At 34.8% G+C, this 27,792-nt stretch overlaps 2 protein-coding genes across 4 annotated transcripts; one reads left to right on the top strand and one right to left on the bottom strand.

Annotated features, from left to right (window-relative positions):
- Positions 1 to 13,336: 13,336 nt before the first annotated feature.
- On the bottom strand, positions 13,337 to 16,868 carry LOC132051899 (transmembrane emp24 domain-containing protein p24delta3-like). The gene is made up of 4 exons (XM_059443159.1): positions 16,487 to 16,868; positions 15,142 to 15,354; positions 14,951 to 15,027; positions 13,337 to 13,845 (listed from the first exon to the last, which is right to left on the bottom strand). Exons 1-4 carry the CDS (start codon positions 16,691 to 16,693, stop codon positions 13,701 to 13,703), a joined length of 642 nt encoding a protein of 213 aa, XP_059299142.1. The 5' UTR covers positions 16,694 to 16,868; the 3' UTR covers positions 13,337 to 13,700.
- A 3,164-nt stretch (positions 16,869 to 20,032) lies between these two features.
- LOC132051898 (uncharacterized) lies at positions 20,033 to 27,792 on the top strand. Of its 3 annotated transcripts, none has more exons than XM_059443156.1 (13): positions 20,035 to 20,181; positions 20,835 to 20,910; positions 21,401 to 21,460; positions 21,534 to 21,587; positions 21,723 to 21,783; positions 21,992 to 22,068; positions 23,106 to 23,155; positions 23,263 to 23,345; positions 24,632 to 24,702; positions 24,810 to 24,966; positions 26,511 to 26,647; positions 26,747 to 26,845; positions 27,316 to 27,792. In XM_059443156.1, exons 2-13 carry the CDS (start codon positions 20,872 to 20,874, stop codon positions 27,385 to 27,387), a joined length of 960 nt encoding a protein of 319 aa, XP_059299139.1. In that variant the 5' UTR covers positions 20,035 to 20,181; positions 20,835 to 20,871; the 3' UTR covers positions 27,388 to 27,792. The 3 variants fall into 3 exon arrangements, with proteins under 3 accessions (XP_059299141.1, XP_059299139.1, XP_059299140.1); XM_059443157.1 differs by lacking the exon at positions 20,035 to 20,181 and adding an exon at positions 20,255 to 20,291; XM_059443158.1 differs by lacking the exon at positions 26,747 to 26,845 and having other exon boundaries at positions 20,033 to 20,181.

The raw sequence follows: 27,792 nt of genomic DNA, 5'->3' as shown, positions 1-27,792 counted from the left end.
TTTTAAGGAAATTTAAGAAATTGTAAAGAAAAAAAGAAATTAAACTCTATGTGTATGTGTGTGTTATGTTGGGGGCGGAGGAAGTAGGGATAACAAAAGTGTGTATTGGTAAGGGACTTTATAAGACTAGAAACAAAGGGTAGAAACCCTAATCTGTGAAATTACCATATTGTTCGCCGCAATTGTAATATTGCAATCTTCGGAAATGAGAACTACATTTTGGGCGTGTTCTATACGAAGGAAAACATTTTCCCAATTTTATCATGTTCATTTGGTTAAAAAAATTTAAAAATATTTCTTTAGGAAAATAAATTTCTTAAAAATGGAAAAAATGACTTTCATAATCAAAGTGGGGAAAATAAGTCCACAATTGGTATTTCACCAACTACCCTCCCACCCCCAACCACCAAACCCCAACAACTCCCACAACCGAGTCCGGAACCAAAATGACCCAATAAAAATCCAAATGAACCTAAATACCCAAAAAAAAAAAAAAAAAAAAATTGGTACAAAAGTACCTTTAAGCGCGATATTTTCTTTAGCTAAAGGATATTGCCTACGTCTCCTGCATGCGGTAAAATCTTGCGCTATAGAGTCCTACATTTTTTTCTTTGAAGGACTCTTATTACATTTTCAGACTTTTTTACGTAATTTAGCTGTATATTAATCATGCTTTGAGACTCCGGAACTTTAATATTTTATATAGAACCCTACTGATTTTTGTGCGATTAATAAGGTAGGCTCAATACATCAAGGATACGCAAAAATTCGGATTGTCGTTTTAGTGGTTGAAAAGTGCTCGGAGTCCATTTTTGTTTGAAGACTTGTACTCATTAGCTTTACGTTATTTATGTTTTAGGGTTTCGTGTTATTTTTAAATTAAAGCTTAACTTTATTTCGAATGCGTCATGTTTTTTTTTAATTATCAATTTAGGATATGACACACTATAAACAGTAATAAAGACTAAGATAATATTTATAAATATAAATATAAACGCTTTAAATATACAATATTTACTTAAACTGTATAAGATTATTGTATATACTAGTGGGTCTCACATGTAGTATGCCGGAGACTATCCTTAAGCCTAAGGCTCATACCATCCCCATCACCCTCGCCATCGTCTCCATCGCCCTTTTTCCTCTTAATAACAGGGCGCTCCAAGTCATGATCATCTTCTTTTCTCCTCGCCCTTGCGTCCTTGACTATAACGTGCTTCTTCTTGGGATCTAGTCCCGCTAGCACGCTCAGAACCTCAGGCTGAACTGGGTCTGGAAACTGGACCTCTTCCTCATCGGGAGTTGCCACCGCATGCACCGAAGGATGAAACTGAAAAATATATAATAATTAGTACCATTTCTTATTTATATTGAATACATTAACATTTGTTGAATAATCAAATCTGTGTATCGACGGGCGCCTGAGGTGGGTCTGTAGGCGTCTGAGATGGGTTTGGTGCTGAATATGATGTAATCTTCTGAATGAGATGTTGTTCGAGGTCCAAATAAAGGTTGAAAAAATTAAGTTAATATTCACCTTATATTGAATAAAATTGATTTTAAGTAAAAAGCTTACATATGGCTCGATAGTCTCATGAGAAGACACCTCTGGCTCGGCAGGCTCATGAGAAGGTTCCTGAATGGGTCGCTCCTGTGGACCCACTGGCGCCGAATCCTAAAATATGAAAAATTACGAAATAATAACTAACATACATATATATATATATATATATATATATATATATATATATATATGTTTAAAATAAGCACTTTAAATAATCAAATATGTATTTTAAATATTCAAATATGTATTTTAAATATTCACCTTATATTGAATAAAATTGATTTTAATAAAAAGCTTACCTGTGGCTCGACAGTCACATGGGAAGACACCGCTGGCTCGGTAGGCTGATGAGAAAACGCCTGAGTGGGTCTGTCACACCCCAATCTTGGTAAGGCGTGATTGGCACTCAGCATCCTACGGGAACCGAGCGAACCAACTGTAACTCACGTTTTCTGTATCTCGAAAGGCGACATAAGACCAAGGTACTATAAGCCATAGGGACACAAGCCCAAAAGATAACATACTTACGTCTTCAAACTAATCTCGAGTGCGTATGCTGTAAGGCTATCCATAATAATGATACAACATAATACAAGTCGAGTTAATTATAAGATATCTAACTGTGCATATCTGTCTACGAGCCTCTACAGGAGTACATGGCATAAAGTGGCCGGAACAGGGCCCCGCCATACCCATGCAAATGCATATGCAGTCATGCTGACTCACAGGGCAACTCCAAAGCGAGTGGAGCGCCACGACTATGCTGCGGTGGTATCCTTACCCGAAAGATCCGTTGGTGTACCTCGGAGCTGCGGGCATGAAACGCGGCGCCCCCGAAAAAAAAGACGTCGACGAGCAATGTATTAAGTATGCAAGGCGGAAAGTGCAACAAAATAGCCATATACTAAAGATGAGAAGAATAAGAATCAACCTGTCATTTCTGAACTACCGATGGAAATCTAGCATATGTATACATACCTCTTCATCTTCTTGCGATCTTTACTAGGTCGTATACCCTACCATCGTCTGGTTACCTTATCATCAAACGTTATCTGCACGTGTGTTGCGGCGTGCAACCGTCCATATATGATACGTATGTCTCTCGCTATACTCTCGCATGCTTAACCATATCCGTATGCAGTCTTGTGCCTTTATCTTACTAATCATCCTATACTAGCGACCAAACCGATCGGTGTAATCGCTAGCTTGACCGGCCGTAGCACGGTGGTAGCTTGCCGACTAGTGCCGATCCGGTGGTAAATATATACATACCTTGTTGATCGTAACCGGTGGTAAATACATATATATATACATACATACATATATACGTACGCAGACCGAAGCACGGTGGTAATAGCTAACCTAGCGTTGTAGACCGGTGGTAACTATGATCGACATCATAATCAAACTTCGACAAGTAATCTATATGCACTTCTCGTAGTGCCGCTTAACCGTAGTGTCTACATAATCATATAAGCTTTATAAGCACATCTCTGGCCATTAGTACTTCTTCCCACTTGACTAGACTATAACCAAATCCTAAGATACAACATGAACCTCTCTTCGAACATTAAAGATCCTCTGCTAGCACTCTACTCATGTCCTATAAGACATTCCTTAAGAACCTGTTCCTAAACTCATCGGATTATTATTATGAAACCGTCATCATGAACACGTCTCACCTTGGAGGAACAAAGTCATAAGATGAGATCAACATCAATGAATAACATCAATAGCCATGAAACAAGCTCGGGATATCACAAGAACATCGGGAGCTAATAAGCTTTGGTACTTTTAGAAACGAGGCTATTGAAGATGTCATATATAGGTTCACGACAAAGGAATCATGCCTTAAGAAAGGAAGGTTTAGCCTTAACATACACGGAATCTTGGTCCTTGACCTTCCCGACTTATCTGCGACTTGTAACCTACATATAAAATCATTCATACTATTATTAGGCTCACCATCATACACTTGTCTTAAGCCTTTAATTAAAATCCCTTTAGAATACTGCCCGAAATTGGCAAAAGATCTCCCACCATTTATATGCTAACTTAGAAATCTCAATTCGAGAACCGACAATAACAACAATAATACCAACATCAACAACAATATTATCAACACCAAAATATTCCATAAACATCTCACATGATGTTTTATCCAATTTCCCGACCCATAAATTCATTATACGCTCATTTAGTAACTTTTCCTCCGTAGATAAGCTTAAATCAATACTAATAAGGAAAGACTCATACCTTTCACCCGCTAGAATTGCAATATCTTCGATTATCACCTTGAATCCAAGCCTAGTTTCGCCGCGGTTCGGTATTATAATCGCAGCTATGTGTTGTCCGAACTTAAATTCGGGGATTTCACTTAATTTGCGTTAAAATCTAGTGGACGGAAGTTGGGAGAATTTTCTAGAAGATTTGGGAAATATTTGAAAAATTCTTGGTTGAAAAATGAGGCTTAGGGTTTGATTTGATCCTTAAATAATGGGTAAAATTCGGGCCGGATTCTTGTATCGCGATTCTTTATGCAACCGATTCTTTGCGCGTTATTTAAATCTATCAGCCTAACTTGTAACGTCCATAATTCTCCACTTTGATGCCGTATCTATGAGCGGTTTGTTGCGCTGGAAACTACACACGACGAACTTTATTTTAGGCTTTTACTTTGCTTCAAAACTCCTCATCTACTAAAAGATATCTTTTCTCCAAGTTGGGCCAAAATTGCCCCTTATATTTTCTTCCAAGTTACAACAAATTTAGTTTCCTTAATTCACTTGCCCTTTAATCCTTTCATAGCTTACTATATGAACTTAAATCCTTATAACCATACGTTAAACACATATAAGCTCACATACCTCCTGAAAGGTAGCTCGAATCTCAACATACGAAACTACGGGGTGTGACAGGGTCACTCTTGTGGATCCACTGGCGCCGAACCCTAAAATATGAAAAATTACGAAATAATAAGTAACATATATATTTAAAATAAGTAATTTAAATGATCAAATAAGTATTTTAAATACTAACCGGGATTAAAAAGTCATCGAAGTCAAGAATCTTGGGTCCGTCTAAATTCCTCACAGGCCGCTCATCAGCTCAACCATGGCCGTAATGAACACCCAATCATGTTGTACCCGACCAACAGACACTCAACGATAGATACTGCCCCGAAACAATATCTCTAAGACGGTGGGGTATGGGGGGCGCTCGCGTAAAAGAGCCCACGCTCTCTGCAGCCTACGGGGACGGAGCCTAGTCGATATCCCTATAGTACCAGCCCATAATAACTCTGACCTATGATTGTCTTGCAGAGACAATACTGATCTATCATCGGGCCCTAGGTAATCATCGGGTCCCGGGGCAACATTCGGATCCATGAAAGAGTTGGGTCTGTAAAAACTAAATTAGTCATTATTCTTGAAATTAAAGAGAAATTATATTAACTAATTAATCATTTGTAGGGAATGTGTGAATTATGTTGTATTATATCTTGTGAATAATTAACATGGGATAAACAATTTCACAAATAAATAAAGTAACAATGCCATAATTAACATAATAGGAGATTACTATATTTGGGGGGCATCTAGTCTCTATGCACATGCGTTGCACGAATATTTCTTGTCGATTTTTATAATATTATTTATATATTTATTCTATTGATAAGTAACTTGAAAAAATAATATCTAATTATTATCTTGAATACAATATTTATTTTGAATGTATAAAAATCAAATATTTACTTCCTTGCATGATTCTGAATATTTGATTTGGTAATTTTGTTATCAATATTTAGTAGATAGTCTTTTCCAAAAATTATTTTCACTCTCCAACCAAATATTGGAAGAAAATAATTATTTTTCAGAATAACTTTCGTCATATTAAATGTGCAGTAAATTTAATATGTGATAGTAAGGACACGAGGTTTTGAATTATGTGATGGCAAAGACTTTTAAGTTAATTACTTTGGGAATCGAAATTCAGCAGTAATATTTGTTTAGAACTCTATTTTGAATATGTGATATATTTTTAGTTGACCAAATAGCCAACACAATTGTGATAAAATTAGACTAAAAGAGTATATTCATCGACCGCATATTTTTCTAGAAACTTTGCATTTTATCGTTAACGTATGTATTTATGAAATTCATAATAATTTTTATTTCCGTGAACATAAATATTAAAAGAAGAACTTTAACTATTCTTTTTTAGATAATCTTTTTTATTTAACATATTTATATATTCATGCTTTTAAAATAATACAGTTTAACAATTCATAATCAATTAACAAAATAATAATTCATTAACAATTAACAAAATATCAATTCATAATCAATAATTAACAACTAATTAATTAATAATTGCATATTTTACAAATAATAGTACATTACTATATTAAACAATTCATAAACAATTAACAAATTAACAATTCATAAACAATTAACAAATTAACAATTCATAAACATCTAACAAATTAATAATTCATAAACGTATAACAAATTAACAATTCATAAACATATAACAAATTAACAATTCATAAACATTTAACAAATTAACAATTCATAAACATTTAACAAATTAACAATTCATAAACATATAACAAATAATAAATTAGCCCAAAAACAAAAAACAAAACGGAACAGTAGCAAAAGCCACTGCCCAGCCCGATCAAGAACAAAAAAAAAATTGATTTTCTTTTTAAAAATTAACGACGATTAAATGTTAAACATGCTTAGAGTATAATGTATATAGCAAAATAATAACAAAAGTTCATAGTAGAAAACCTTAATTGAAGATTTTCGTAGGGTTGTTTTAATCGAGTTGCACACCGCTTTTTTTCAAAATTCGAGCTTAGGGTACAACAAAGCGAAAACGAATATCAGAATCTAAAACTTTCCGACGAAAAATTAATAGAAAATGACGTTATTTGAAGTGGGGACCACCTTAAAACGCCTCTAATGGTGTTTGAATTTTTTTTTTTTGGTCAAGTAGGGGACCAGTGGTGGAACCCGGTGGGAATTTATGTTGCCTCCTATAGCGCAGTGTTTTAATGCGCTAAAGGAGAGAGAGAAATATGATTAGCGCGGAAAATCTTGCGCTAAAAAGGACTTATATAGTAGTTATAGTTAAGTTCTTTAGCGCGATTTCTCGCGCTAAACTTTTGTTCCAAATTTTTTTTTGGGGTATTTTGGTTCACTTGAGTTTTTATTGGGTCTTTTTGGTTCCGGACTCCCCACAACCTCACGCATCCTCCCCCACCCACCACCACTCCTCCACCCCAATTTTTTTTTTTTAAAAAGCTTTTAAATCTATCTTTTTTGGATTTTCTACACCACCCTTTCCCCCTCCCCCCTTTTCCCTCGTGGGACCCAACCCACCCCCCCTAAAAAAAAAAATTAAAAGAAAAAGTTTTGAATAGTTTTTTTTATTTTGGTTTTCTACTGCACCCTCCCCCGCACCAACACCCCACCATCCCTTTTTTTTAAAAGTTTTGGAAAGTTTTTTTAATTTTTACTTTGATTTTCCACTACTACTTCACTCTCCCCCTCCCCCCCCCCCCCCCAAAAAAAAAAAACTAACTTTTTTTAAAAAGAAAAAGTTTTGAAAAGTTTTTTTTAATTATTATATTGGTTTTCTACTACACACACACCCCCTCCCCCCCCCCCCACAAAAAAAAAGTTTTGAATTTTTTTTTTTGGTTTTCTACACCCACCCCACCCCTTACCCCCTCCCAAATTTTCTACTTCATATTTAATTTTACCCTTATAAAATATTTATAAAAATGAAAATTTTGCGTGGTTAAATTTGGTGTGGGGTGGGTGATTTGGGGGGGGAGGGGGGTGTAGTTGGGCGTGGGGATGGGGTGGGTTGTGGTGGGGTGGATAAGAAAAAAGGTCCCATTTTTTATAAAAGTTAAATAAAATATATGAAATAGAAAATTGGGAGGGGGTTGGATAAAGCGGGGTGGGGTGGTGGTGTGGGATAGGGGTGGGTAAAGATGAATTGGTTGGAGGGTGGTGGTTGGTGGAGGTGGGATTTGGTTAGGGGTGGAGGGTGGGTGCTTGGGGTAGGTGGTGGGTGTGAGGGTTGGTGTAGTATGGGGTTGGTGGGGCATGGGTGGTATTTTTCGAAAAATATTTTCTACCAACCAACTGAACATGAAAAATAAGTAAGAAATTCACTTATTTTCCACTATCTAACCGAACATGCGGAAATAAGTAGAAATACACTTATTTTCCAAGATCACATTTTCCTCCGTACCGAACACACCCTTTGACACCACTTGTTTTACTTCATTACACTTGACTCCAATGACTTCTTGACACCACTTGTTTTACTTCATCACACTTGACTCCAATGACTTCTAGCTGTGTTTCTACGCATCTACTCCACTCTATTGAAATTCTTGTCTTGACCAAATTTCTAAATTATTTGGGAGGGGGAACATCAAATGAAGGGATTGCAACATGAGAATACTTTTGTCGCTAAAATCATTTCTCAATTTTGCATTTCATGCTAGATTGTGTTGAGATATAATATACTACTATAATTTATATATCTTTATAAAGCAGGGCAAAGGCCCGCTGACGTGCCATTCTAAAAACGGAAAAGGGTTAAATATACACTGTCTTTAATGGAAAAATTTAAATATATCCCGTTATCTTTGGTCAAATATCACCCCTAATTATCTTTTCGGTTTAAATATACATTCTTCGATTAAGTTGTCCAAAGTGGGCATCTACTCACATGTGTCATTGACATTTTTTGTGAAGGTGGGCCACGTGACATGCCACCTCACACCCCCAATCCATTTTCCTTTCTCCCTCACTTCTTCCATTACCATTGCATCCAACTTAAAGAATCAAAATGAATTTTTTTTTTTTTTTTGCTATGGATGCATCAATCCACAAAATCCACAACTTCATCATGCTGATGGCTTACTTCTTGCATTTTGCTTAACAGATACCAAAATATTGATTTCCGAGAGCACCATGAATTACGAAGCTACAGTGAGAGCCGTGAATGGGTACTGAATCCATTCACAACTCATAACTACCAACCAAAAAAACATGTGCAGAATTGCTTACTTACTAACCTTTGTAACACACAAAACCCCATCCAAGATAAAAATTTACTTTCCCAGAAAAATGAATCATAAACCGTTCCTGTATGTGCATCAATTCCCAAAAAGGTACATGTCAATAATTGCTTACTTATTAATTGACTTGGTATCCAGATTGGACAAGAAGCTGGTATATTATCGATTTTCGGTGACGAAAAGTGACGTCTTCGTCTGATAATTGACGAGTGGTTCGTCCTCGAGGAAACAGGGGAATAGGGGATGGGGGTCACGTTCTCCTTCCACCGACTGCACTTCGCCGTACCTCTGCCAAAAGACCACTTCGCTGGACAAAAACATAGCACAATCCCAACCCATATTTGCAATGGTGGTGGAAGAAGAAGGTGAAGGGAGAAGTAAAATGGGTTGGGGAGGTGAGGGGAGAAGTAAAATGGGTTGGGGTGTGAGGTGGCATCCACCTCACCAAAAATGTCAATCTTGCTTGGTGAGTAGATGTCCACTTTGACAATTTAATGGAAGGGGTATATTTGAAGAAAGTATAATTTTAGGGATATATTTGGACCCAAAGTATAACGAGGGGTATATTTAGCCCTTTTCCGATAGTACAGGGGTATATTTGACCCTTTTCCGTTCTAAAAAACTCAATATTAGTATTTATCTTTTTTTATCAGATTTTTGCCTTTTTAAACTTTAAAACTCAATAAATAAAACAAATTAAAACCCATCGCTTGAAATCTTTACGAAACGTCACTCTGCCCTTACAGACGGCTCCTGTCCTCCTCTTTCCCGTTCCCAAGTCAAACGGCTTCTTCGTCTCTCCTCTTCTTCCTCCCGGCACCTAAAATTCGTCAGCCTCTTTTTCTCTTTCTCTGCGAGACCATCACTCAAAAGGCCTCAACTAAATCATTTCAAATTTCGCAAGAAGAAGAAGAAGAAACAAAGAGAACGGGTAGTCAGGAAGCGGGTAGCAATGGTTCTCTTTGTGTGATACAGTGACTCTCCGATTGCATATGCCCATAAAATTGTTTCTTTACGTTTTATATTTCAATGTTTCTCATCAATGGAACATAACTGTGTATTTTTAAATTTAAATGGTGATATTGTTCTTTTCTTTGCTTATAAACAACTACAAATTAAACAAAACCATCCACGCCTTGTGTCTTTTCCGCACAAGGAGAGAAATTTCACTATTAAGTTTAATGTTGTTGCCTTTGGCATCAAGTGGAAGTGGACGCTGTTAATGTACTATGTACACACTTTTAATGAAACTTTGAAATAGATTGTGTTAATATTTCTACCTTACCAAAAGAAGCTAGAGTTAATATATCTTTATATCTAAAAAAAGATGCATGTCGATAAGCTGGTAAGAGCGGTTTTATTTTCACGGCGAACTTTTTGAATGGTTAGAAGTCCACAAATGTTCGCAAAGAGGATATTTAGAAAAGGAGAGAATAAGCTATTGTTTGTACATCAGAAGCTTCTCACAATAATACTTGTTTTGGTAGTATCTTAGAATTTTGATATAGGACATACAAAGAAAATCGCTAATTTCTCACGAATCTTTACTCCGCCTCTTAAAAATATTATGTGCCTATATTTATATTTTTATGCACGTATTGAGGTTCTTTATCAACTTATACGAGTATGATGACTTAAGAGCTGATTCGCGTGGAGTTTCTTACAAAACAAACTGAATGATGAATTGAAGTATTATAAAACAGTGGTGTACTTGGATTGCACTTGGTTGAAGGTTATCTGGAGGCGAAGTTGTTCGGATAAGTTTTGTAACAAATTGAAATAAACTTTCCGAAAAATGGTGTTTTGTTGAAAAGCTTTTGTCTTACAAGTGAAATAGTTAAGGCTTTAACTTCTCATGCGGAGATGTAAAAGCATAAATAAGAGCCCACAACCGTTCTCTTCTTTCTCTTTGATATCAAGAAAGATAGATATGCCAATTGTGTGTGTTTCTATCTTTGTATAGTGAAATAAGGACATCTGAAATGATTTATACTTTGTGTTATCCATGCTGGAATTTGTTATTGTTTCTTTTTATTATACTACATGATTTTGTGATTCTTCGACTACCTAACTTCAAGATGTTGTGTGATTTTTAGTTCTTTTCTTACATTTTAATACCCTGACTTGGAGGCTTTAGGAGCCATATAGTTCACAACTTCGAATAAGAGACGCAATTATAGCTCAAGAAAACAGTGAAATGTCGAATGTGGAAGAACTCACATCTGACTTAAAATATGTACCAGTTGTTGTATGCTCACTATTATCATCTGATGTGCTTGCACACAAGCATCCAGGATAAAAAGAGATATTGTATTCTGAATAACAAGAAAATATGGGCAATAAAGAACCTGGACCAAGATTTTTTAAGGAGAGAGCTCTAGAATACAACTGACAAATTTATGTGCCTTTTTTTAGTACGATTTGCCATTTTCTTGATGATAAACTTTTCTAGACGTCATTTTGTCGAAGTTTTTTCAGAAGGTAACATAACTAGCTGTAAGAACCTTATGACCCTATTCAAGTTGGGCCGTGCAAAGCTTGGGCTACTTGCATTTTCCTATGCTGCCTGAATGGCCAGATCTGACTTATGAGTCTATTTGATTATCCATTGCTTGTTTCTTCTGTGGTTGATAATGATCTTTGATAAATGAAAAAATCTTGATACATTTCCCTTTTGATGCAACATGGAGGACCCTTTTACGTCTTGCAAGCTTGAGCTCTTATATTCACCAGCAATTTGTTGAGTTTATTGGTGATCAGTTCTCTTAAGAATCTATTTTATGCATGTACAAATATATAACCCCTGAACATCAATTCCCATACTTTCTAATGCTTATGGCTGTATGTAAAATGCTTGATGTTAATTTGATTCTATTGCGCAGGATCTTATCTACGGAGATGTCCTCAGGTGGTCGAAAAATTTAGTTTACTATTGTGGTCATGTAAAATTTACCAGTGAGAGGGATTATATAGATCTGTTTCCGAGACTTGCTCATTCTCTTCAAGAGTATCCAACCCCGGGGACAAACCCAAGAATTCATGAAAGAAGAGCCTCCACGCTCAATGATAATTTACTTGTAAATTCAAGATTAGAAATTGTAAGACGCAATTAAAGATATGGAGGTTTCAACCTCAATTTTGAAGAGCAATATTTTCATTTCTGTGCTTTTTCAAGGTCACTGTGCATACTCTTTATAGATTATACAACACTCCAAACTTATATGAGTAATCTTTGTTTATTTATGTATTATGGCATCCCCTGTACCATTTCAAAATCATTATAGTGCTAATTTATTATACAGTTGATTGATCTGGTTGTTGCTATATCTACTTTGTGGTGTGTTTGGGATGATGATCAAAGAATAATAGCTATTTCGTCTGATTTTTTCCAGTGCTGATTGTATCTTTTCATGCCTGATCTATGAATATAGTGCCTATTTTTTTTTTTTTTTTTGTCTATGAAAAAGTACGTCTTTACATTTGGTGAAATAAATTCCAGAAGAGATTGCTTATGATAATAGTGCTTACGGTGATGGAAATATTGAAATAGCAACAAGCAAACTGACATAGAAATGAAAAAAATGTCTCACCCCACCTATTATCAAAAGAAATTTCCATGTGCCGATACGTTTTGACAAGCACGATAATTTTTTGACTTGCCAATTACCAATTGATTTTACTGAAGCGTTTTTCTTTTTTTGATTACTCCTTCGTTCACTGTCAGCCGCACCCTGCTATTTTTTTTTTGTTCTTTGCACGGCTTTCCTATTGTGAATTTATACAGTTTTATTGGCTAGTCTGCCACAGTTTACGAAGAAAAACTGCTGGACAAAATGAACTAATTTTTTCATTCACCAGCAATACGATATTTGATTGATAGCATCAAGAAAGCTTCGTGGCTTTAGAGCTCAATCTTGACACGAACAAACAATTTCGCCAACTCTTATATGTACATCGACAATTATAGACAGCGTGAAAGACATTCAAGAATCCAATGATCGCACAAGCATTTTACTAAGATTGCTTTCTCCATGTTGAGAATGAAGTGGATCACCATGGGAAGCCAATTTTTGAAATGTCTTAGCCAATGCTAGTTATGCACCTGCAAGCAACTGGGATTTGGATATGTAGTTTGGAACAAACACCATTTATCATAAGACAAGTACATTGTGCAAAATCAGTGTCGGATCCAGGATTTTGAGTTCGTGGGTGCTTAAGTTGCTTAACATAAAGTACTACGAATCACATCGTATAAGTATTACGGACGCCGTGAAACTGTAATGGATAAGGACAACTATCTAGAATAAAGATTGGTGGGTTTCCGTTATTCTAGGGGACCAATTCGTCTTTAGCAGGGGTAGCTTTGGAGTCCATTTTTAAATAGATTTTCTTTTTCTTTTTTTGTTACAGTGAGTCAGATAAAGTAAAAAGAAAGAAAAAAAAATGTAAAACAAAAGTTAGTGAAGAAGAACTGAAAAACTATAGAGTATTGGGTCAAAATAGTGGCTAGTAGAAAGAACAAAAGAGTAGATCTAATTGGGGCAAAAATAAAAGGGAAAGTAGCTAGCTTGATAATATAAGGAAAATGTTTATTAAAAAGGACATGGTAACTTAGAAGTGAGAATTGAACTCTCACTGCCCAACTTTCAGAACCTTCCAGCACCTTTCATTGGCCAAAGCACCCATAAAACTTTTTATTACCTGGGTGCTTGCTAACTTTATATATCCATTTTCTTACATTTTCAATCCAATAACACACACTCTTTCGCTAGTTCAATGGGTGCTTAAGCCCCCAAATTTGATATATAGATCCGCCCCAGTGCAAAATTGTTTCATTTCCGGAACTGATGACATCTGCCACTACTGCTAACTTAGAATCCAACTCCAATCAACCTCGGAACAATATAAGCCAAGAGAAAAGAATGAATATGCTATTTTGGTACAAAGGGAAAGAATTTTGTCCTTCACATCTTATCTGTGAGCTATGGTTCCCACAAAGAGGAAACAACTATCGTACTCATAAAGCTATATGAGTTTTTTCTTTCTAAAGAAGAGCTTCAAGTACCATATTTGCATAGCAGCAGCCAATATGCAGATACTAAGAGACATTATACTGAACCGGGCCACTGCTGCATTGGTTCTCTCACTCACTTCTCTCATTTCTTCTTCCCTGCATGTTTAACCCGTGAGAAACATTAGTTTCGAGGTTGTATCTACAACTTTTTAAAACTTACCAACATTTGTTGGATAATATGTATGTTCGGTACTAAATAAACATGCAAACTAAATCAAGTTTTAAACATTCTTGATTATGTAGCACTTCTAAAACAGAGGAAATAAGCAACATGACATTCTCTGATAAGTACTCCAAATCCGTAAGCCATTGCTATCACCGTGACAGCATGACATTTAACATATTCTGCCAAGTACTCAAAAAACTTTGGAGACTATAGTAGCCCCTGGTTATTATAATCTTAACAATTATGCTTCCAAGATTTAGCTATTTTTTCTTTTACATGAGACAAGGTTTAGGTAAATACCGTAAAAACAGAATAAAACAACGAAGAAGGTAATATCTTATCAAGAAAATATTGTTTGTTTAAGTATATAAGCTTTGTTAAAGAATAACCATATCTTACATTGGTTGTGACTTGTGAATTCAGATGTCACAGGCTACTAGTCCCATAACCTTAAAATTAAAGTCGGATGCTCAAATTTTTTCACATGGTATCAATAGCAATTTTTTGTTAGGCGTTTTCACAATCATATTCTCACTACCTATTCTATGGCTCAAAGCTTTCTATCTTTTGGCTCATCTCATTAATTCGTCATGGACTACTCTTCTCTCACTCTAGTCCAACTTTTCAGTCAATTGAGAGTCCTTTATCTGCTCCAAAACCTATTCCTCAGCCTCTAAAGCTTCTTCAGTCTTCTCAAAGAAAAAAACTGAAAAAATAGTTTCAACAACAACTAAGCCTTAATTCCAAACAAGTTGGAGACTGCATAAAACTTAAAATTGTTTTAAATGTTTAGCAGGGTTTAAAATATAAACCTACGAAATTTAGTCATGTAAAGATTTCCAAAGGAATATATGATTTTCGGGGGTACTCTACCAGTAACTTTAAGGTTTTTGATTAGATGTTCAGATACTTCCACATTTTTGGATACTCAAAATGAACCATGAAGCAAGAAGAGATGGTGAAAGGAAATAGCAAACATGTACAATCTGGGGTAAAAAAAGAAGCGAACTTCATCAAATTCAAACCGGAAATTACCTCTTTTTCAGGTACACTAAGTTTCCACGGATGGTTTGCACCAACCCTTCTAACTTCACCAACTCAAGTTCAACGCCCTACAAGGAAAAAGAGGAGTAAACAATGCAAGTTAAAAATTAAAGAGAGAGCAGACACAATAAGGGCACTGACACTGGCATCAGGAGTATATAGTGATATAATTGTGAACTTACATCTATCTTTTCTTTCTTTGCAACTGAATCCCAATCCTTTGCATCAATTCCAGTTCTCCACCGAAGACCAACAGTCACGCTTTTACTACCTGGGATATGGTTACTCATCATAAAGCACGCCAAGTACTTTCCAGGCTCAGTGGTTGTAAAACCAAATTGACCATGAGTGACATTCTCTTTATTATGGAGGTTGTTTCCAAAGGGTGATGTAACCTGAAAAGAACGTTCGGATAATATTTCTGGCATCATGAGTGTAATAAGTGAAAAAATTAGAAGTAATTTTCGCCACTATCTGAATTGAAAATCGATAAAATCAAGAAGTTTAATAAGTGTAATCATGTAGTATCTTTAATTGATTATGCAATTTCACGGGAAAATGCTCCAAATGTGGTTACAACACCTAAACGCGGTATAGAAACTTGATATTTGCAGATACATTTCCACATAGTTGAACCATGAATTGATCTCATAATCAATTATTCTCTCACACTAGCTCCAGAGTTTGAACCCTTACATTCCTGAATTGAACCGGCCAGTTTCCCCCTTGGCTAAGTTAAATTTAATCCCAGTATATTTTTAACCAAGTTTGTCATTAAATTCTGGATTTCCACCATCAATCAGGGGCGGATGTAGCACGACTCCGAGTTCATCTGAGTCCAGTACTATCGACCCAGAGCATAATTTATATGTAAAAGTACATGAAAATGGCAACAAATAGTAAAATATGAACCTATAACTTTAAAGGTATAATGGATTCAATGTTAATAACCTTGAATATTGGACTCATAAAACTTAAATTATGAATCCTCCTCCTACCATCATTCCATCAATAGCTTCAAGATGTTATTCAGGGTTCTTATACCTCTATTCTTACTTTAGCTACAATACCAATTTTTATATTGAAACGGTTTATCTACCCCCCAAAAAGGTAGGGATAAGGTCTACGTACACCCACCCTCCTCATACCCCACTTGTGAGATCACTTTGGGTATCTTCTTGTTGTTGTTAGAAACTGAAACAAGGTTCATATGCAAAACTAATCCCTTGTCGTTATGTGGCATAAGGATAATAATCTGAGATAAAATTTGAGATTAACTACATCCCATGTTTGGTTTGGGGTATTAGCTAACCCGGAATTATTTTATCCCATCATTTGTACTAAAATGGTGGAAAAACTATTCCATATAGAAGATGGATAAAATAATCCCGAAAGTGGGATAAAATAATCTCATGAGATATCCTTGCTTATCCCATCCCCCGTTCCAACCGACCCCAAATCCATATACATGAAATAGATTCAAATGATTACAAGACTAGGCTATTCTGAGATGATGCGTTTAATTACCTCAACCGATATAGTTGGAACAATATTAGCTTGAATTTGGTCCTCATCACGGATGACAAAATAATGAGCAAAAACAAGAACATTAGTATGGATTTCTTCATATACACACTTAGGCCACGAAGTTGGCACTTCTAGCCATATCGCTTCCACTGTTGTCATCGCCATAGTCGCTGCCAGAACTACTTTTAATACGTCCACCAACTTCATTCTTCTTCCTCTTCACTTCCCTGATACTCTCTGCAATCAAAGAAAAAGAAAAAGAAAATGTCATACCTATAGGCATAGTAGTATGTATAGGTAATTAATTAAGCCGGGATTTGCATAATCCTCCAGTTTTGGTAAAGCATAGATTTTTGGTTAGTTTCAATGTAGGTGATCAGAGTTGTAATGTCTTGGTTTAGAAAAAAAGTAATGGATTGAGCTTGGCGCCCCGCAGAAATTTAAAGACGTTCCATTTGTGTATTCTTGTAGTAGTAAATATTTATGGAATATAACTTCTTTCTTTTTTTTAAAATATATTTTTATATAACGCTTTAACCGCCCGAAAACAACAAGTAATTATTGAGATAATATCTCAGATGGTCACTCAACTATGAATAGTTCACTCAGCAATTCAATCAACTTTGTTTTCTAATCAGAAAGTCACTCAACTATTGGTGTTTCACTCAAAAAGTCACTTTGTTTTCTAATCAGAAAGTCACACAACTATAGGTAGTTCACTCACAAAGTCACTTAACATATTTAAGTAATTTTTCAATGACATTTTGTTGATTTTTATTTAAAATCAAAATTGTAAGAAATTAAAAAGTACTCATTTAACCATTTTATTGACCCGTTCACTTGACCCAACCCATTAAAAATATATTGACCAAGACCTTATATTTTACCCTCATTCCATCCTAATTTCTCTCCTAATTTGACCAAGACCAAGACCTCATTTCCAACATTTTCACTACGAAAAAAAGTTTTATTACTTGGATTGCTTAAAGAGAGTGAGGCATACGTGTGTTCGTCATCCTTAATCGGTAATTTATTCCTTCTTGCTTTATTTTCTTTCGATTGTACTTATACTTTAACCAAATATTTAATAATAACAATAATAATAAGTTTTACACGAAGAATATTATTTTGTGAAATTGTTAAAATTATCAAGATGGTTCTCTGTTTGACCCCCTTTCAAAGTCAACATCCTTTTCCTTGTGCTTACTCCAAATAATATCTTAGCATGAGAATCTGAAGGCATTTTAGACAATTAAATTGTACGAGATGTGACCTGCATATTAATTTTTTAAATATAAGTTACTTAAAATTTTAATGCAGACAAAAAAGAACAAAAATTTAATGCAGACAGAAAGCAGGAGGGAATGAGGGTAAAATAAAAGGTTTTGGTCAATATATTTTTAGTGGGTCGGGTCAAGTGGGCGTGTCAATAAAATGATTAAAATGAACAGTTTTCTATTTCTTATAATTTTGACTTTAAATAAAAATCAGCAAAATGTAATTAAAATCACTTAAATAGGTTGAATGACTTTGTAGGTGAAACATCAATAGTTGAGTGACTTTTTGGTTAGAAAACAAAGTTGATTGACTTTCTGAGTGAACTACTCATAGTTGAGTGATTTTCTGGTTAGAAAATAAAGTTGAATGACTTTCTGAATGAATTGCCCATAATTCAGTGACCATCTGAGATATTATCTCCATAAATATTTCTATTAGTCTATTGCAAAGAGCTAGTTGGATTATTCAGGTTGCAGCCTATAGTACCAAATGGATACAAAAGAGTTGTTGTGGCTAACTACGATATATTGGATAAAAATATTTTTTGATAAGGTTGTCGTGAGTCTATAGTTGCGTATTTAGTCTAAATTAACTTAAATTTTCAGATGTGTTTGATTTTAAGAAGATCAAAATGGTTTAAGTTAATAAATAAGTGAATTATTAATTTACCAAACTTGAATTAATTGAACGAGTCATATTTTCATCAGGAAAGGTCCCAACTTGTTCTTGGATTTTGCAAAATGATTCAAATTTGACACTCGTTAATAACTGGAATCATATATTTTTGTCGTTACAAAATTGGTCTAAATATTTCTTTATTTACTTACGAATAAAGTGAACAAATTTTTTAAACTATGTGTAATGGTCCTAACATCATTTTATTCACCACTAAGAACCTTAAATAGAAAGGTATCTATTTCCCAAACTCAAATTAATTACCCTGAAACATTAAATTATCCCAAAAGAAACTCAAACAATGAGCAATTGCATCACCAAGTTAAATTTTCATCTCTACCGGAACTCCATCTATACAACTCCTCACCAATCCTTTTATAAATCATAAACAATGATGTTAGAGCTCCATACCAATCTCTTAACACTAATTCAGACCTAGATACACAATATTTGACATCTAAAGCATTTGTAACAATATTTATGGCGGTCAAGTTGGGGTATAGTAAAGATGAATGTGTGAGAGAGATCATTTGAAGGGATTGCTTATTTGAAGGGATTGGTTTCTGCACGTTCTTTTTGTGAATGTGGCAGGTTGAAGTGGTAGTGGAGTAATGATGGTCCTTAAATGGTGTTTTTAGAGTAATGAGAATTAATAATTATGATAGTGATTGTTTCTAGTGATGATGAAGGGTTGTTGAGAAAATAAAATTTGCAGAATTTCGCTAAGTTTATGGTCAAACCTGGACCATTTCGTATATAGAAAAGACTCGTATGTTACAGAGATTCCGTTGTAAGTGAGTAAGAACATACTTGGACCAATCTTATGACAATAGGGACAACATATTTAATATCAATTATTAATGAAAGACAAATTTAAACTATTTTAGAAAATTCAAAGATATATTTAGAGGTTTTTCCTATTTTCACTCGCTAATTTTATCACCCCTTAACTACAAGTAGCACTTTGTTTCTTGGTGAAAGAAAAGAAAAAGGAAAGTTATTTGTGTTGCTAATGGAGAGACCATAGGCCAAGTGAGGGTTCTTTTGAACCAGTTACCTGCAAATTCCGTTGACTTATCAAATTTCGCCAGCTGATGACTAAAAGTGTACTAAATTTGTACACAGAAGATAGTTTATGCTCAATGTCACGTTACAACAACAAAGAACAACATTTCCTGTGTAATGTACGTACACCTTATACCTACCTTAGAGATAGAGAGATGTTTCCGATAGAACTCGGCTCAAGGAAAAACAATTCAAAGTAGTTTGGAAAAAGAGAAACTAAAGTGAAGAAGCCATGATATGATAACATAGAAAGCCTGATAAAACATTCTTAACCGTACTTACAACAAAATATTACGATAATCGAAATACAAGAAATAACACATAGTAACGAATATCAGATGTAACGTTCAAAAAACAAAGTTAAATCAATCCTTGAACTTAAGGGCTATTCGGGTTAAAAATGTCAAAGTTTTGGTAATGCAATTCCGTTATATATGTCAACTCCCGTTTAGTTCCGTCAGTTGAGGACCAAAAGTGCACCAAATTTGTTAACCTAGGATAGTTTTCTAGCTCAGTATCATACTTAAGGGACCAAGTTAAACCAACACTTGAAGTTGTGGAACCATTTGGGCCAAAAACTCGTATAGTAAGAAACAGCAAATCCAAATATAGGCAAAGTCTCAGCCGGGATTCGGCCGTCTTCCATCTAATAATAATTTCTGCGGCGAAATCCAATTGTAAGTTCCATTTCCCACTGTAACTCTAACCATTTTTCCGATGAATTTTTAGTGGTAAACTACCAAATGTGAATCGGAGCAAATGCTTTGCTAAAATTCAGCTCCAACTTGTATTTGTGAATTTTATGAGAATATGCTTTATTTTATTTTATTTACTTCCTTGTTATAATAGTTCCTTGTTGCGTACTACTCTGCCTTTGAGTATAACTGTTCTGTTTTCTAGAAACTTATAGTGTAGAGGTATTTTCATCTATGGTGAGAGTGTACAGTCTTGTTTGCCACAAAGTTGAGAGGTGTAATAATCTAATTTTGAGAATTTGACAAGTTGAACTTTACAAGAGAAAGAGAATAAGACTATAAAAAATGAAGTATTTATAACAACATACCCAGTGTAATTCCACAAGTGGCGTCTGGGGAGGGTAGGATGTACGCATACCTTACCTCTACCTTTGCGGGGTAGAGAGGCTGTTTCCGATAGACCCAAAAAAAATGAAGTATTTTTTTACTGCGGATATCAATTTCTACCGTCCCAAATATAAGCATTTGAGATCAATTAACTTAATGTTCAAAATCTAGATCAGTTTATTCTCTGGGGCCCTTAGGTTTATTGGTAATTAATATCTTCAATAATTTTATTTGAGTGTTATTTGCAGAGAGTGTACTTGTAGAGAAGATTTCAACAGAGACAAAATGGGTTATACGAAGGAGCAATTGCTTGCTCGTTTACAGGTTGGTTCAACATCTGCTAATCACTCGGTTGTTTTGATATGTATTGGGAGCTGTTAATTATAAGTCAAGAGGGTCTAATTAAAAAATAATGTTAAGGTTGTTGCAAATTAATACTCACTCCATTTCAATTTAAGTGTCATAGTTTGATTAGGTACGGTGTTTTAAGAAATTAAGGGAGACTTTTGAATCTTGTGGTCCTAAAAAAGATGTGTATAATGTACACAAATGCCCTTTGAATCTCGTGAACTTAAACAAGCCATATGGAATGTTGAAATTAGAGAGTTACAAAATATAGAAAGAGGCATTCTTTTTGAAACACACTACAAAGAAAAGTAAGAAACTTAAATGGAGACATGGGGAGTAGCTTATCTTGTCTTTTGTATCAGATAACTTGAATATGTTATCTATGATTCATAACATCCTTGAGGATGGGATGTTATGCTAGCAACAATTGTACTCTTAAGTAATCAATATTCTGGGTTCTTTTTAGGAGCTTCAAGTTGATTTCACCAAACACGAACATCCTGTGGTTTTGACAGTTGAAGCACAGGTAAGTAAACATGTCAAATCCCTATTAGTTGCTGTTCAATTTCGATGACGGTTTTAAGTTCTCATTTGCTCAGGCAAAGCAAGTTGGGCATCTGAATGGGGCATTGAGTAAAAACTTATTCTTGAAGGTATGACAGACTTCTTATGGAAATAATTTTATGTTAGCTTGTTTTACCTTTCCTCAAAAGAAGTTAGTAACTCCAACTTAAATTCACTCAAGCTCATGTGCTAAATATAATGCGCACACCCCACTTCTGATGCAGGATAAGAAACATAGGTTCTATGTTGTTTCTGCGCTGGCAAAAACCAATGTAGATTTGAAAGGTATCCATTCCTTAGTTTCCATTACTTTGGGACAATGTCATAGAATTTATCTTATGTAGAGTGATGCGAATGGGAACAGAATATCAATGATCACATTTTATGTACCAGTAGAGACTGTTGTTGTACTATATGCCTTATCTCCTTCTTTTGTAAATCTGAAGTATTTTGAGTTTTAACGAATGGTATGCATTCTGTTGAAACTGAGCAGTTTTGTCTCAGAGGCTTGGTTTGGGAAAAGGAGGGTTGAGAATGGCACCAGAGGAAGCACTTGCGGAAGTAATTCAGGTTTGTCAAATTCTTTATGTGTTATCTTTTTCTTTTCTTTTCCATGTTGGGTTGATTCAGATGATGGTGTACCTTAGTGTGCTTTTCTTCCACCCTTCCCCTGGTTTCCTGGATTTTCTTATATTTTACTGTTAGTTTTTAAACCCTATTTTGCCTTTACAACTCTACATGCCATGAAAAACAAAGCACTATTACTCTATATGAAATTACTTTTTGAAGATGGAATATTTGTCATTTTAAAGGAGTCAACTGGAACAGAAGAAAAGGAAAATAGGTCAACTAAACTTTGAAGAATGGAGGATAAAACTTATCTTTCACCTTGTAACTTATATGCTAGACATAAGACTGACACCTCAGTTCACTTTCATACCGAGTCTTTGTGACATAGGTTGTGTAACTGAACATGGCATACTAAATTTGAGATTTTCCAGACATCCTCCTTTCCAAGTGGAAGGTGTGGAAAGTGAAATGACCTGATTATCCTTTTAGGGGCTTCTTTTCTAGAAATGGTATTGCTTCTTCCAAACCAGAAGTTCAACATGAGCTATCTCATGATAAATTGATGGCCGAGGTCAATGAAGAAATCAGCTGGCTAGTAATAAGCTCAAACTTTGTGCTTGAATTTCTCTGTCTAAACCTTTATGTTTAACTTTAACAAGTATTGCAATGCAATTGCATTGAAAAAGTTATTTCCTACTTGAAATTTCATGTTTTCATTCTTGAAAACCTTGGACTAGTAAGAAACCTTGGATGGTAAGAACCTCCTTAATAAAAGATAGTTCCCTGTCTTCTAATAGCTAGTTTGTAAATGCTGAGTTAGTTTTAAATCTTTTAGAGGAAAGATTGTTTAAATCTGGTGATGTTTTCTGCATCAAACTTATAGGATATTCTTTTCTTTAATAAGTAACTTATAGATTATTGGCTTGAACAAATGTATGCTGTGGAGAGATCAGAATCATTTCTCTTATTTCTTTTGCTGATGGCTTATATTTTTCTGGCAAGCACTTCTAATATCTCCTTTTTCATTACTACGTAAGGTGCCACTTGGTTGTGTCACTCCTTTTGCCCTTGTAAATGAATCAGCAAGGTATTCATTTCACTCTTTTACTAAGCTACAATAAAATCTCAAATATTTTCCATGATCCTATGTCAACAATTCTTAAGATGATAACTTTGCTATATTCCTTTTCCAAGGTGCGTTTCCTTGTTGTTAGATCAAGGATTTAAAACTCAGGAATGCTGCTTCTTCCACCCACTCTCTAATGATACAACAATTGGTAAGACAGTTCACTTTCTGGTAGAAATTTACTTTTATTATCCTGATGTTCTTCCAGGACTTTTTAGCTAAAGAATAGTTTTTTCTTTAAGCTTTTTTCCCCTCCTGAAATCACATATTAGGAATAAGTGTACATTGCAGAACAATGTACACCAAAACCATGAAGCAGAAGTTTACTATCAAAAGAACTTAAAAATCTCAACTTATCAGTCACATATTACACGCTCTACATCTGGATACTTTTTTCTTTGGTTGGAGGTAATTCAGTCTCTTTAAGAGCAAGAAACAAAATGTGGTTGTCAAAAATAGTGTAGAAGAAGAATATTGAGCCATGGTGATTGTTGCTTGGGAACTGATATGAAACAATCAACTACTCAAAGAATAAAGTGTGTAGAGATTGTCATATGAACTTGTGTGTGACAATCAAGTGGCATTACATACTGCATCAAATCCAATGTTTCACGAGAGGACCAAGCACATAGAAAGTATTTGTCACCCTGTCATAGAAAAGATACTCAAGCTCGGCTCATATGATTGCTATGCACCAATTTAAGAGGGGCTATTAAATTGTATAAAGTGTATATAGATGTCACGCGTGTACAGTATACATCGAAAAGTGTGAATATAAAAGAGCACATCTGTCTTTATTCATTCTCTCAAACTTCTCTCCTGTTTATCTTATTTCTCATTCATAGTGCCTTTTTTTAACTTTAGTGGGGTAATGTTGTAGGTTATCACTATTTGTGACTTATATGTTCTGACTAATAAATTATGAGATGTCACAAGTGGATGTTGTTCAATTTAAAAAACTTATATTGTATTGCACTTTATTCAAATATTAGAGTGTTGCTTTTGCCTTTGACTAACTACAAGAGATTTTGATTGTTACTGCCTTACTAGGCTTTCTTGCATTGGCCAATCTTAAAGTTAATGTTAATTACTCCTTAATACTCTTCAAGTCCTTGTTTATTTTGTGCTAGGATAGCGTTTCCTGCTATTTACTCTTCACATTTACTGGGAGAATGATACCTTCCGTTTGTGCTGCAAGTGTTGATGAAAATCGATAGGAGATTAGAACATTAAAGTGGTTGATTTTGTCTGCTATTGGTCATGGCGTTGTCTAAGGAAATTTTAATGCAAATATTTTTAATGAGAGACATACAACTTTACTGATTTTTTTTCCAGAACCAGAATATGTGGCATTATTTATTCGAGCTTAATACAGAATTCTGCATTTACATGCTTGACTATCTGTTTGTGATTATGTAACTGAGATACTTCTTGCAGCTCTTAATGCTCGTGGTCTTGATAAATTTCTGAGTTCCATAGGGAAGCAACCGGTCTATGTTGACCTGGAGGTGATCTTATATCACTTGGCTGAATTCATTTACTTGATCACTGAATTGTTTGATAATTAATTATGCTCCTGTTTCTTACATAATTCTTTTTTTTTTCCACTTATAAGGCTAATCCGCAAGTAGGAAAGGATCAACCTCCTGATCTAGCCTCTCTTGTTCCATCTGATGCAATTGCCCTACCAGCTCAATCAGACAAAACAGCTCCTTTGCAAGTTTCTGACATGAATCATGCCCCTGTCAATAACAAGTCAACTGGAGTTTCAGGTACACTTTTGGAAATGTTAATGATTGCATTGTTGCATTTTAAATAGATTAATGCACATCATAGTACTTTGATAGTCAGCAAACTATTTGTGCTTTTCTGTACCCTATCTTGTGGGAATCCAACATCCAAGAAAGTAGATTCACTGGAGTTTCCAAATCCATCTGCATATGTTACTGTAAATATGTAAGGTACAACAATCGAAATGCTCGTGCTTTAATGAATTCCTAAATGGTGCAAATAACCACTCTAAGATTGCATGACGTAGAAACGTGATAATATAAAATTGTCAATATTAATGAAGTCGAGTTGACAGCAGAAATGTGTACTAACTGACATTACTTCCGATTATCTATGACACTAATTCACTCTTTTGAATTTTTTAACCAAAATAATTCTTTCCATTTTCTTTGTTATTCCTTCTTTTGAACATTACTGCTGGTCAATCCAACGTCTGCAAAATGATAAACTTGTATAAGAAATAATCCTTTAATTAACAGAATCTTCATACTAAGCTTTAAAGGAAGAAAACTGTTTGTTTTTTTTTTTTTTTTTTTTTTTTTTAAAAGCAGGAATGTAAACAAAAGTTGTATGGAAGAAACACTGATATGAATGATAAATATTTTATACGCGGCAAATCTTGTGAATTTGCCTTTTGGAAGAATCTAGATGTTAAAGTTTGGGAACAAAGTAAATCATAAGATTAGAATAAATCCCATCCATATTACTGAGAATGATTTTGGTTATCTCTATCTACTGTCTAGTTTGTTGGAAAACTATTAGATTGGTATCCTCGCTACTATTTGAGGGGAGATTCTTTTTTTTTTTTTTTTTTTTTTTTTTTTGGGGGGGGGGTGAGGTAAGATAATTTTGTTAATAGCGTATGAAGGACGTGTACTGCAAAGGGCAAAATTTACATTTCTAACTTCCTCAACTGGAGTGATTCCAAAAACTCAATATACTGTGAAGTTTTTCCTATCATACTATAGTTGCACCAAAAATAGAGACTGTAAGTTATCAAAAGAAAAAAAAAAGAAAAAAAAAATAGATAATCTGTTAGCATTTTTTTCGGCAAAATACATGAAGTTTTCCCCTTCAAAACATCCCTATATTCTAGCCATATAGTCCACATGATGCACAGAGGAATAGTTTTCCAGATTCGCTTCAAGCTTCTTCCAACTCTATGATTCTGCCAGCATCCAGTAAAGAGGGGAGAGTTGAATTTTGGGGCTTTTCACTGAAGGGTAATTTCAAAACGTTCATAAGACCATTGAAGTGTCCATTTAATAGTCTCTTTTATATGTTTTTTTCACATGAAAATGGCCATTCTTGATAGTGTATGTGATTGTACTCCAGTTAGAAATTTCTGAGAAACTAAAGGATCAGTTGAAATGGTTTAATTTAAGTACGTGAATTGGAGCCAATGAATCTACACAATTATTCTTATAATACCTTCAGCTTATCTTGTTGGATTTCATTTTGGAATTTGATGTGGTCGTGAAGACATGAAGGAAACTGACGTCAATATTTCCTTCTACTCAAATAGCTAAAGCCGTTAAGCCATCAACTGATGTGCGGAAGGAGAAACAATCAAATGGAGTTAGCTTATCAAACTCGTTTGCTGATCCTGAAAAATTTGTTGAAGACTTCATAGCGAGAACATCATCTCTTGTTCTTTCAGAGGTAAGTAAATGATGCACTTTTTACTCCTAACTAAATATTTAATGTGACGATTTGAGAAATGTAACATTTAGTGAAAACTTATCTCCAAAAAAAATCCAGATAACAGAGGAGAATGTAAAGCAAAATGGTGAGAAACTTGGTGAAGCCATATCAAATACAATTAGGAAAAAACTTGGAACAGAGCTAAAGAGCACAGCTGTGAGTACCTATTTCCTCGTTTCTCAATGCATTTGATGAAGTATCATATGATTTTACATTCATGTGGCTGTCAAAATTTATATTTAAGCATCAACAGGCAAATATATCTTAGATAAAATGGTTGGAGAGCCTATCCAAACAAATATTATTTATTTCGCTTCTAATTGTTATATTAAAAAAAAGAAGTCATAATGTTAAAATATTCTAGTCATAATGTGAATGGAAGTAGTCAGTTTGGTTTTGGGGATTTGCAGTTATCAAACTGGGATTTTGCTGTATACCTTCTCAAAGCCAAAACCATCAAAGTAGTTTATAGAGCGGAAAATTTGGATAAGATCGGTTTGGTGTTTCTTTCTAAAAAAAAAACATATATTCACGCTCACCCCTATTTTCCTGGAGAAAATAAAAGGAAAAAGTTGAGTTCCTCTAGGTAGATGCTAGTTTCACCATAGCTTTTTTTGTCTGTGCAGACAATGTTCAAGAACTCTGCGTATGCCGAAGGTTTTTCTGCCGGTACTCTCCGTCAAGCAAAGCGACAGTAAAACACACTATTTGCCTTCCATTTTCTTGTATCCGATGAAAAACGGATGCCATGATCCCATTCAAGTGATGGGATGGCCACATTGTTACGGGCAATTTTCTTCTTGTACTAGAGCAAGTTGAAACATGTTTCTTTAGTAAGTCACAAACCATTCAACCTGTTATGCCATCAGATAGCGGGCTAATCATTTGATATTTTGATAAGGGGATCAAAAAAATGCATATTTTCTTCAAAAAGAAAATTTACTTGGGAGGAATTTATTTACCGACATTACATATCAAAAAACGATTTCTCATAATCATTATCTGAATATAAGCATGTCGTAAATACACTCAGATGAGACGTGTAATTTTATGTGTTCAATTGTATTCTAGTTGTAACAGAGTTTTGGGGTTGTATATACCCC

The sequence above is a fragment of the Lycium ferocissimum genome, chromosome 4, assembly GCF_029784015.1.
Source record: "Lycium ferocissimum isolate CSIRO_LF1 chromosome 4, AGI_CSIRO_Lferr_CH_V1, whole genome shotgun sequence".
Classification (NCBI taxonomy): domain Eukaryota; kingdom Viridiplantae; phylum Streptophyta; class Magnoliopsida; order Solanales; family Solanaceae; genus Lycium; species Lycium ferocissimum.
The sequence above is the reverse complement of the archived record's forward strand: the minus strand, read 5'-3'. Positions and strand labels throughout refer to the sequence as shown.